Source organism: Agelaius phoeniceus, chromosome 5 (assembly GCF_051311805.1).
Source record: "Agelaius phoeniceus isolate bAgePho1 chromosome 5, bAgePho1.hap1, whole genome shotgun sequence".
NCBI classification, from domain to species: domain Eukaryota; kingdom Metazoa; phylum Chordata; class Aves; order Passeriformes; family Icteridae; genus Agelaius; species Agelaius phoeniceus.
In genome coordinates, this window is record NC_135269.1 from 34,642,037 (window position 1) to 34,654,846 (window position 12,810).

At 34.3% G+C, this 12,810-nt stretch overlaps 1 protein-coding gene across 1 annotated transcript in view; it reads right to left on the minus strand.

Moving 5' to 3' along the window:
* Positions 1–347: 347 nt before the first annotated feature.
* OTOGL (otogelin like) overlaps positions 348–12,810 on the minus strand; it is a 92,901-nt gene continuing 80,438 nt past the window's right edge. The window contains exons 52-57 of the mRNA XM_077178025.1: positions 12,039–12,217; positions 11,580–11,684; positions 10,681–10,800; positions 9,062–9,107; positions 4,844–4,923; positions 348–2,411 (exon numbers count right to left, since the gene is read on the minus strand). Of these exons, the coding sequence (XP_077034140.1) occupies positions 2,211–2,411; positions 4,844–4,923; positions 9,062–9,107; positions 10,681–10,800; positions 11,580–11,684; positions 12,039–12,217 (731 nt within the window). The 3' untranslated portion in view covers positions 348–2,210. The remainder of the gene's footprint in view (positions 2,412–4,843; positions 4,924–9,061; positions 9,108–10,680; positions 10,801–11,579; positions 11,685–12,038; positions 12,218–12,810) is intronic.

The window sequence follows — 12,810 nt, forward strand, 5'->3', positions numbered from 1 at the left end:
TTTCCAGGCTTTCCTAAGGTTTTGCATTAGCATTCATCTTAGTGGCAAAGCTTAATTAATTGCATCAACACTGATTTATTATTACTCTGCATAATAATGTTTATTAAATTATTTTCAATCACAAACACAGTTTCTTAATCTTAGAAAAGCAAATGGCCTTCATGGCTTATAAAATGCCAGAGCTGTTCAATGAAAATGTTTGATGATGACATTGAAAAACTATATTTTGAGAACTTTCTTTTTATTAAATACTAAATTCGTTAAGTAGATTTGGGCCAAAATCTTTTAATGCAAGTATAGGATACTTTCTTTTATCCCAAAAAAATCACAAGTATGTTTTCTTTTTAAGTTGTCCTTTAATTTGCTGTACAAGTACACCACCATTACAGCTATGACTATGATTTAACTTTTATTTCTTGCCTGCATGAAAAGTTTCTATGCACAAATTCTGACAGCAGTATCAGAGAATATTTTGGTTCTAGGCCCTGGTACATAATACAACTTGAAATATCTGCCTTACAAATATAAACCATGCAGAGGAAGCATAGGCTTCCTCAAAGTGTCAATTTGAGATTACTAGTTGGTCATTATTTGATCATTATTTCTTTGTAATGGTTAATTGTTTTGCCAATACTTTACAATGGATTGCTATTTAATTTTTAAACCAAGTCAATATTTTTAATGATAGGGATGAGTAGACAGATCTTGTTAATAACAACAGATTTCTCTGTACAAGCTATTTGTCTTTATTAGCCATCAGACCGAATGTAGCAAAATTAAAATCTGTCACACAAAGTAGAAAAATAGCCTTGGACTTTAAGGCAGTTTTAATTGCTTATATTTCACTGTAATAACCCATGTGATAATCCAACCTTTTCATCATTAAATTATGACAACTTGAAATCAAAACTGTCAGAAGATTTTCAAACTTATAGACAAGAATTTCAATTCTGACACAGTTAAAAGGAAAATTTATAAGGAAAATACTGTCATAATTAATATAATTTTCATTCTGTGAGTTTATAAAGCAAAGTAATCTTCTAAAAACAAGTTTAAACTTGTATCCTTTATTTTTAAAAGCAGGTTATGTAGTATGTTGAGTAAAAGGAAGATGATATTCACCTTTAGGTGCTGAATCATCGATATTTGTAGCTTGATTGAGCATGAATAACTCACCTAAGTCCTTTAAAACATTTATTTTATCTGAATTTTTTTCCTGGACTCAAAAATTATGAATCCTGAATTCAGGCAATAATCTAAATATCTGTATTGAAAAAAAAATTAAAAATACATTGAACACAAATCTTCAGACTGGAAAACAAAGACAAAATGCATTATGAATATTTAAAATGTGCAGTATTATGGGTTTTTTAAATAAATATATATACATATAATCTTCTATACTAGCAAACAACCAATTTCTTTTCTGTGAAAAGTGAAAAAATGGATATAAAATGGAAACCTTCACAGCAGAAATGGCTTTCAGATATTTTTAAAGCACAAAAGCTATCACTCTTCAGCCTTTGCCTAGTCATAATTAATATTTATAATATACATAAAAATTAAACACATCTAAGTTTCAAGACATTATGATTCTGCTATATACTCTGGAGGTTTCCTACAAGTACTTACAGATCACAGTCGTGTTGTATCTCAGTGGCTTACAGTGTAAGCAGAATCCAATCATTGACAATAGCTTACTGGACAAAGGATAGATTTTTGAGCAAGGTAAAAATGTTACAGTTGAACCCACTATTTTTAAAATAAATTAATTCAGTCATTTTCAAATCCTAATATGCTTCTTTCCAATTTAAACATAGGACTGGTAATGGTTTTCAGCTGGAGGCCTCCAAGTAAATGAACTACTGAGAAATTGTTTGAGAAGTTCTCTACTTTGGTAGGTATCCATGATCCAAAATTTTAAAATACTGGAAATACTAACCAGTTTTTTTCACCACCTCATCAGAAAGCCACTGAGTAGAAATAAATGATGGATAAACTACACCTTGTTCAACAGGATTTATGTTTTTCTTTCTATTCTTGCCAATATTTTCAAGGACAATTTGAAAAACAAACATCTTTCCTAAATTTGGGAAAAGTAACATTATAAAGCATAACTGATGCCTTTTCTATTTCTCTGCAGAGTACTATACCCATCCATGACCAAAAAACTGTGTCTGCTGAAAGCCAAATCATGTCCACAGCAAGGTTCAGTTCCACTGGCACGAGCAGTCTATGGGCTCTTGAATGACGTACATAATTTCGGTGCCGTTTCCTGAGCAGCGCAAGGGCACAGTCACGACTCGTGTTCCAATTTCTCGACAACATTTACAGAATCTTAGATGGCTATCAATATTGACATTGAAAATTGTTGCAGATGGGCATTTTCCATCACATGAAGCCACATTTACCTATGAGTAAAATAGAAGAAAATAAGAATGAGAATTAAAACTAGAAGTCTGAAATTTTATTATAAAAATATTACATTTCAAACTTCATTGTGATTAAAACCCATTTTTACATTTGAAAAGGACTCTGGTCTTAAAAATTATTTTATCTTCTAAAATTCATTCATTCTAAGTTTAGCCACATTTAAAATATTTTTAATTAAACTTTTCTTTATTGTTTAATCATGTGTTTTGTTTCAGTCTTGTGCTATGGATACCAAAATTGAATCATCATTGATAACTTTGGAACAGCACAGCTGAATCCATGTCCTTTTCATGTTCATAGATAAAAAGTTAAATTATTCTAAGTAAAATGAAGGGAAGTTTATCTTTTTCCTTGAAAGAGAAAAAGCATATCAGCGCAAAAGCTTTTCCCTTTCTTATTTGTACTGTTTGTGACTGAGGGCTGTGTTATCACTCAAAGAAAAATATCCAAAAAGTACATGCAGTAACAAACCAGCTCAGGCTATCTAGAAAATTATTCGTGCTCTAGACTTCAGCAGAGCAAAGCTTTCTCTCACTGTTACATTATGTGAGGAATTTTCTTAGCTGATATGTTGACAGGAAAAAAATACTTTTTAATTAAACTTAAGCAGAGTTCAAATGCTGGGAAATCAAGGATGGCTATACAAGGTCTAGTTCTCTTTGTGACAGACTTAAATCTGATTTCTTCTGTGGGCGGGGCATATGAAAGATGCTTTGATCTACTCCTAAGCCTGTGATGAAACCTCCCATACAAATTAGACTAAAAGATTACTCTTATAACTGTGAAATTTCCTGAGATTTGGCAGGAGTAAAAAAAGACTTTTTCCTAAGCACTAGCAATCCCAGTTATTAATTATAAAACATAATCATGCTCAGCCCTATCCAAAGTTTGACAGCAGTAGCCTGGCCAAGAACATGTATGCAGCTTCCAGCCAGTCACATCAGATACCACCATTTGATAGGGCAAAATCACATGATGGAAAAAGAGTGCCAGTGGGGGAGCTAGAGAGGAGAGGAAGGGGAGTTTAGGGTCTGAGGACATCTGGAGGTACTTCTGTGGGAAGGGTAAGGGAACCTGGACTGTATGAAGGATATTCAGCCACCAAGGAAATTGGGAACAAGGAGATACTGGGAAAAGGGGGCTCTAATAAAGGTGGGATGGTGGCAGCTGTTTTTGGAAGGTAGAGAGGGAGGAAAAGATAAAGAGTTTACAACAGAAAGATGAAAAGGAAGGCTTCACTTGATGTACCATTCAAGACATGACCTGGCCAACATTCTTGTTGCTCCTCTCTGAACATTTTAGTTCTGCAGCAAGGTAGAGGGACCACAGCTGAACAGAGCCCTCTCTCATACTGCGGAACTTATTCATAAAAGACACTAGAATGAGCTTGTTTCCACTGCCTATCCATTTGCCTAAATGCCATAGCTTTTAGCCTTTTTGTCTGCAGGACAGCAGAGCTTGTCATAGAACTGGATAAAAGGGCAAGGATCTTTTCACCTAGCTTAAAAAACCTATGAGGCTTGACTAAATCTTCCATTTTAATATTCTCTATTTAGTCAATACCATGTCTTTATTTTGTTGTATTACTGTCTTTTACCCTAGGTTGTTGAAGTAACACTGAAACTCCCCAGACTCATCTCTTAACTATGGCAAATTACTCTAATTTCATCTATTTATACTTCCTCAATATCAATCCTTCTAAAACTAAATAAATACACCTACAATGCATCCCTACAAGTCAAATCTGACCATGTCACCACTGACCTTCTATCAGGATGGCTTTTAACATGTGATGACATTTTGCCTCTTCCCTAATGACTACTTAGATTCTCCAACAGAATCTTGCCAGAAGACTTTTGGAAGTCTTGAGATACTTTGTCAATTGCTTCCCTTCCAAGTGCTACATGAGAAGCACATTTGCTGCTCAGAAATTTCCTGGGGTCTGTAGATGGGGCGACACCAAAGCTGAGAAATAAGGTGTCTTAAGCAGACTCATAAATAAATGGCATTATGAATTTATGATATGGAAACCTATGCAATGTGAGGTAAGACAGGGAGCATAAAGGTCTTCAAAGAGGAATGCAGCAGTTTCATCCCATTTTAAGTTGGAACATTTCTGCTCCTCTTTTAGAGCAGGATATTATTTCACACTAAACAGCTCAGTGCCTCCATTAGTTAAAGTAATTATAGTCGGTATGTTTAATATGAAGCCAGGTGTTCCTCCAGGTGGGAGGGCTCAGTAATAGAAATAGCTAGTTTTACTCCATTTATGGTAGGATAACATTCCTAGAATCAAGGCTTTGCTTTTGATGAGAAAGCTGCACATTTTGTTGCTTGTTGTTAGTTATAACCAACTTTCTAATGCTTGGCTTGTCATGCCATAGGCCCAGCATTGAAATTTTATGCTTACCGGGCTTTGACTTATACAGTCATTTTTTCTTATGGTTGTCCTGATTGTCATTTTCTGGCAAATCCTTTCTTCCTTTTTGCCTGATAAAATACAAAAAATGCATACTGAATCAATATATCTTCTGTAATGTATTTGATTCTTAAAAAAATTAAAGATATTAACACAATTTAAATAGTTACACTTTGTTTTCAATAATGAACACACAGAAATTATTACTTCCATAATTTTCTTTTTAAATATAATATAATAATACATAGGTGCTGTGCAGTATAACCTATTTTTCAGTGGTGCATGTGAGCATCAAATGCCCCAAATAAGCTATACAAATTTTTTAAACATTAAACTATGAATATGCCTCATAGTTTATAAAACTATAAGCTATAAACTATTAAATTATGAATATGTTTTTAGATTGAACATATGGCAAGAGAAATATACGCAATTAGAAAAAATGTATTGAGTCATTTTTAATAGTATTAGAATTAATTCTGTTTTATTGGGAATGTTGAATGCAAAGAGGATTTTGGTCATGCCTTTTAAAAAATTATCAAAACAACATCTAAGAAGGCAAAAGTGTGAACATGCTTACAATCTTCATGCTATTTTTCATGACTAAAAATTAAATGTAATTATATTATTTTGATATATTTTGAGAAATATGTCCTTTTATGAAGCTTTGAAAGAAAAGCATGCATTTATTTGCTAAATATGGTGCACTTTTTATCACCAGAGCTGAAGCATGTAGCATATTAGGTCAGCATACAGGTCTAGGATGAGGGAAATACTGAATTTTTATATTCAGTCTTGGAGATATTGATAGGAGGGTTTTAGGGTTTTTTTATTTTGAAAAATAAAATTGTACAGTGAAAAGCCATTTTTTAACATATTCAAAGTCATAATACAATACCGAAACAATTAAACATATAATTTTTCATGCTTCACTCTCTATCAGACCATTATTACTATCTGTATAACAGCAGTTATTTAGATCTCCTTATCCACTCCCCATCAAAATGATCTGCTAGTTTTGCTGTGTAACCATTCTGGACATACAGCATATAAAATAACAAGCACTATTCAGCAGTTTCTTGACCTTCCTTCAAGGTTGGGTGTACAGAAAAACAACTCTTCTGTTCCCCAGAAGCTTGAGAGCACTTTTATAAGATACATGATCTCTGAGCAACCAAAATATTCTGCAACCACTAGTATTGAAAATTAAGTTGGCTGCAGAGTACAGCTAGATTTTAACAGGTGCCTTAAAGAATCAAACTAAATTCTCTTACTGAACTAGCAGATCACTGTAGGAGAGAAGTTGTTAGACTATAACATCTCACTTTTCCTTTCTCAGAAACACTTCAAAAATTTTCTGTGATGTTTCAATCTGAAAGTGTTTGCCAGCTTATGTGTAGACAGTGCAATCCTTGTACTGCTACAAGTCATATAGAGATGTGTATCTAACATTTCAGCATACAAAGTACTGATGTCTTACAAAAGCTCTGCTGCTATACTTTCCTCTCTCCAGCCTTGATCTGTAAAGATCTGCATTTCAGTATCAGATGTGCTTTGTTTACCCACTCCTTATTTGAGGAAGGAGGTTTTGTGACTCATCTATCCTAAAAAGCACAGAATTATGAGTGTACTGCAACAGTTCTGTAACATTCTGTAATATCTGGTATAAAAAGTATGTATTGCCATGGGGTTGTAATTGTATGTGTTGTGTCCCCCTCCCCACCCCTGCCCTCAGTATTTTTGTAACTCTGTAAAATATATTATTTGTGACAAAGAAGAAATACAGCATGAATCCATATCTGCAAAGTGACACCAGACAATAACACACATTCTTGCTCTTTTAAGGCAAAAAGATTTCCATCATTAAATTTAGAGACCTGAGATCAGATTTAGAATCTCTTGGTAAGAGAATTCAGAATTATGATTTTTTTTAAGGTAACATTTCTTATTAAAACTATCCTGTACAGTAAGTTCATGTGATAAAACCAGTTTCAACAATGAGCAGCAGGAATAACCATCAACAGCATATAGCAGAAATGGATGAACCTAATTCTGACAGGCGCTGAGCAGTGAATCTTAACCAGGTTTTAGAAAATCACTGATTTGGGAAGGCAGCAGAGGATCAGCATCTCTCAGAATCAGGCCCAGAACCATTAACTGCATGGTAATATCCAGTAATGATGACAGCTATGACACATATATCAAGCAGTTCTTATATTATTAAAAAAAAAAAAAAAAGGAAAGAAAATACATTATTAAAAATAATACCTGGTTCACAATTAATACTATCAGTAGGCACTACTGGACTAATGGCAAAGGGTAATAGACCCAATCCAGAACCTGGCAGAATCATTAGGAATAGAAGATTCTCATGAAATAAAAACATTTCTGTATAAATGATACTTCATTAATTCTTACACTGCCAACTGCAATTTTTCTTTTAGCAAAAGATGATGAGCTTTCCTGTTAGTCTTCTACAATTTTTAAACTCTGCAGCTGCTTCAAGTTTCACTAAAGATGGCCTGTACTTTATTATTATCCTGGTTAACACAAAACTGGAATGCTTACTTTTAAACCAAACTTTTGGAATTAGTCTGTCTATGGCAAGGTAAGAATTAAATATATGCACTCACTTTGCATGCATTAAATCAAGCTCTTTCAGAAAAGTTATTTGCTCCCATTAAAATCCCAATGTGTTGCAAGCTCTATTCATAAGTACTCTTAACTGCTTCCCCACAGGGCACATGCTTTTAGTTAAAAATAAAAATAAATAAAAATAAAATAGCATATAATTGTATGGATGATATCTGGCAGTTTTAGCAGCCACCTCAGCAAGTATTTCTGAAGTATAACAATGCCTTTGTTATAGGCCACAGAATATGGCCAAAATTATAAATCTTCTTGGTCAGCAGAGAACCAGCAGTCAATAATTTTAATAATTTTTAAGACTAATTTTCTAAATAATGACAACCAATTTTTTGGGGGGCAAGGGGGGCAGATTTTTTTTTTCCACACAGTTTATCTGATGAAAGATTATTGATTAGTAAGATTTTAGTAAAATTCTGCTATGTTACTTCTCTATGGTGATTCTCGATAATAAAACATATTCTGTTGCATTAAAATAGCTTTAATTTTCCATGTTTTGGTTACAATGGAACAACAATGTTTGCAGTTTCCTTTCTAAGAATCACATAGCTTGGAAGTTTGGCATTGTTCTGTGTTCTATAAATATCACTACTTCCCCTTATTTCTCCAAATTATATTAAATATATTGCACTTCAGCTTTACATAATAACAGTGCAATATATGGTTATAAGTCTGCAACTTGCTATTCAATAATATTAAGTAAAAGTTTGTATACAAAAATTCCAAAGACTAATTTGCTTTTACTCTACTGTTGAACATAAAAAAGGCCAAAACAGAGGGTTAAGATTTTCTGTAATGCTGAACATGTCCTTGCTCTACAGAATTAGTTTTAAAAAACATAAACATATATATACACACACACATGAATAATTATATAAGTAGATAATAAAAATTAATTCTAGTCAAAACTGCAGAGAAAACCAGTTTGTTCTCAATCTATTTTTAAAATTGCATAAATTGTGAAAGCTTTGTCATTTTGAGTCACATTTAATCATATTTTAAAGTTACACACAGAAAATGTGAATGTATTACCAGATATTAAAAGGTTGATTTTATATAAGCATTGCTATCATCAATATTTCTCTAATTTTTCCTCATTTTGGATTTAAGAAAAACATTCCAGTATTTTGGACCTAGAAAATATGTATTAGGCATACAGAATAAATTGCTAAGTTTGAAGATGCATCGCAAAATATCATTGAATCAAGAATCACTTTTAAGAGGAAAATTCTTGTCTTTTAAGGTGAAGATCATATAGGAACTATTTGAGAGCCAACTTAAGAGAATGTTTTAATTGTTTTAATTGAGACAATTTTAATCTTCCATGAGTTATATTTGGAGAGATTTGATTATACTCCAGAACAATAATGTTAAAAATCACCAAGTCAGCAGCCAAATTAAGCAAGATCTCTTAAGAGTTGTTAGGTAACTACAACAATTTTATGAGATTTGCAGGGGGAACTGCATGCTTTTTCCCTCTTCATGTCCCAGCAACAGAGGTTAAAAAATAAGCCCTCCAAAACCAAAGCTAAACTAGCACATATTGCAGCCTTCATCACTTACAGGTCTTGCAGCAGCCGTCATTATACGTCTGCACAATTCCTCCATTCTAGGAAAATAAAAGAAGAATATAGCAAAAACGTCTGGACCTAATACAAAGGGAAATTTTATCTCAAGATATTCCACGTTTTAAAGACATCAAACTAATACAAAGTAGTGACACTGAAATCAACAGAATTACACAGATATGTGTCACCTGAAGGGTTGTTTCATTAATTATTTAGAGCCTTTGACACTGAAAATGAGCTCATTATGATGACAATTTCAATTGTGTTCAGTTGACATCTGATTTAGTTTCCTTTGAAGAAATCATTTCGTTTCTATAAGCATGTTTTTATATAATCTACTATCATCCATTTCCCCACCATGGAGATTTATAAGGACAGTTTCAAAAATACATGTGAGTAGCCCAGATCTGCACATCAAGCAGACTACAGAAGATGAATAGATGCTATCTATTGCTGATGTTATCTTAGGATAACAACAGACAAAAGACAGGCATTTTTCAGCTTCTATCTTTTCATGCAAGCATATATTTTTTACCTCCTTACATTAAATAAGTTGTTCAAGAACTTCTTAAAAGAGCACTTAAACTCAGATATTCCTGAATTATCCTGAACTGCCTGTGAGAAAAACTTTCTTCTCAGCTAATGGCTCAAGCCTATGCTCAGCATCTCAAAAACAGGTCAGACTGATTCAGAAAGTTAATTTTAGGACTCTGTTCTTTACAATCTTAACCTAATAGATCTGAATGGTGTCAGAATGGTTCCAAGGAAGAAATTCAAGCATTAACTCGTAGTACAGGCATTATTTTTAAATAGAATACTTTCCTCAAGACTGGAAGAAATGAATGGAAGGGATAAGTAGGACTAGTACTAAATGCATAATCTGTAGCCAAGACAACAATGGTACTTACCCTTTCTACATATATATTTACTATTATTTGTAGCTCATATTAAATATAAAATGTACTGCAAGTGAAAAATTTGACAGGTATTATAAATTTAGAGAATTATTAAATTAGAAATTAAACCGTAAACAAATATGCAACCTTTGTGAAGAATACATGTCCTTCAAAGCAGTTTATATGGATATGCCACCTTTATATTTTTAAATATATGATGTAGGTAGATACCCTGGATATTTTTTCTTAGGTTACACAAATTTTAGTTTAAGAGCTACTAAAGTTTATATATACTCAGTCATTTCCCTAATTATTACAACTTAAGGGCTTTTAAATATAGCTGACATTTATATGGACCATTTTTTTGATTTATAGATCTGATTTATTTATTGTGTGTGTTCTCTGAACTTGGCAAAGTATTATTCCAAAATAAGGCAAGACATAGCGATTACCACTCTTTATAGTGGTATGTCAAGCATGATTCCAGTTCTAAAAGCAGTCATCAACAATACCCAAGCCGAACTTTTACACTCCTCACAGATAATTTGTCAGTTGGAAAGAAAACAGGAGTACAGGAAATGACTGCAAATTGCTCATTTACATGTTTTTACTTACCACTTTTTTAATTTAAAGAAAGTGCATGAAGTTTGCCTGCATTTTGGAGTGTAAGCCAAACTCCAGAGCAATTATTGTCACTTACCTTACTCAAAGTACAAACCTTTGTACACTCAGTGTCATTAAATGGGGGGCAGACAACACTTGATCCCAGTACAATAGCCCCTGCAGCAGTCTTAACACATTTGTAGTTGGTGCAGTTGGAGGTCCACGTGCTTCCTTCCTGAATATATAAAACAAAGCTGTTGTTAGGAAAGCCAAAACACTTCAGCTTTATTTCCAACCCAAAATATCTATAAAAGCAGTGCCCTCATGCTGTAGCATCTACTGGAGTGGAAAGTCTGCTGCAGACCACGAGTAGGTGGCAAAAAGGAAAGACCATCCTCTAATTACCAGAGGCTACTCCTCCCTGCAGCCATGGCTCTACTCTCCATGCTGAGCATGCTGCTAAGCATGGGTGCCCTACTGCAGAATGAAAGGACTTTGTGCCAGTTCAGTCATTTCTTTTGCTCTGAAAACAATTGGAATTATGAACCAAGTCATGGCCACATCTAAATTTCTGTGCATGTGGACGCTGGAGCACACCATCAAGACTCTGAACCCCAGAGCCTCAATTTGCACTTATCCTTTCTGTAGTAACCAGCAGGAAGAGAAAAGTGGCCCTCAGAAGAGAGGGACATAGAAGTCCTGATGTAGACTTAGAAGCTCTCAACACCTGTAAATCACAGTACCTAATATAGAGTCACAATTCTGCAGTTAGAGCATATCCAGCCTTAAGTAAATGATCTGCAGATCGTTGCAGGAAATATTACAAGCTATGAGATATTTACATGTGTGAAATGGCAGGTTCCAATCATACATCATAAATAGTCTCTTAGCATGTAACCAGCAGTAAGGAGAAGATGAAGCAAGAATGACTGCATCAGTTAACTTAGAAATGCCTGTCAGACTCCTGTCTATTATCATTACAGTTACTTCTTATCTCTGTTCAAAGGCACTTACCTCATACAAAATCAGTGTTCCATTCTCTGTATGAAAAGAGCAGGACACATTTTGACACGTACCACAACAAGTATGGTGACTGAAGGAAGGAATATATACTTGATGCTGGAAAGAAAGGAAAGGAAATAGACAAGCTAGTACTTTTTAAACATACATTATATGAAAATTCTTTGATTTCTGAAATTAAAAACACCGAGGAAAACAATGGATGGATGGATGGATGGATGGATGGATGGATGGATGGATGGATGGACGGACAGTTAGACAGATTTGTTTACATAGGCTGCTAGAAACTGCCTCTCAAAATAATTGTGCAGACACATGATACACATCATCACTGCTAAATTCTCAAGTTCTTGCTGAGTAAACAGGACTAGCAAAAGTCTTCACTAAAACTTTTATCCTAGCTGCGCAGTTGTGTTCACAAATTGCATAATCCTGTATTTTAAGAATACTCACAGCTTCACATTGCTGGGAACAGTTCATCATTGTGAAATGCATGGCATTGTAGCCTGTGTTCTGATCTTTTTCTTGTAAACACTGTACAGTGTAACAAAGGTCTCCATCCAAGTACTGAATCACTGACTGTCCAGGATTCAGTACTGTGACCTCTTGGAAGATGCACACATCATCCTTCTCTAAAACCAAAAGAAATAGATGTTACCAGAGGGGAAAAAAGAATCATTAAACAAATTAACAGAAGCACTGGTAAGACAGAAGTAGGGCAAATTCCTACTCACTGCAAAAGTATTCTATCTTTTAGACTTGATTGGTTTGTGGTTTTAGTTACCAAACAAGATGGGGAGGAATGATAATTCAGTTTTAGAAAATGCTGCAAAATGCAAAACTGCCTAAAACTGATAGTGTTCCTACTACGGAAGTAAAAAAAGTCTGTTGTTCTTATTTTAAAAGTATTCTAATATTTAACATTCATCTAGTCTGCACATCACAAAATGTGGCCTTTCTGCCAATTAAACTACTCTGCAAATACCTGTGGTCCAGTAATCTGTTCAAGCTGTACTGTAAATATGTGCTTGGAGGCTGTTCAGCCTGGGCTGCTGCCAGGACTGCAGCTTGCCCCTGCACCCCCATGCACAGTGCAGCTGAAATCTACATGGGTAGCTCAGTGAGGGAAGGGAGCAGATCTCTGATCTTGATCTGGCCACCTCCTCTTGTGCTGGCTGAGCAAGTCTGTTGCTCTGGGCAAGATTTTGTCTCATTTGTGTTGAAA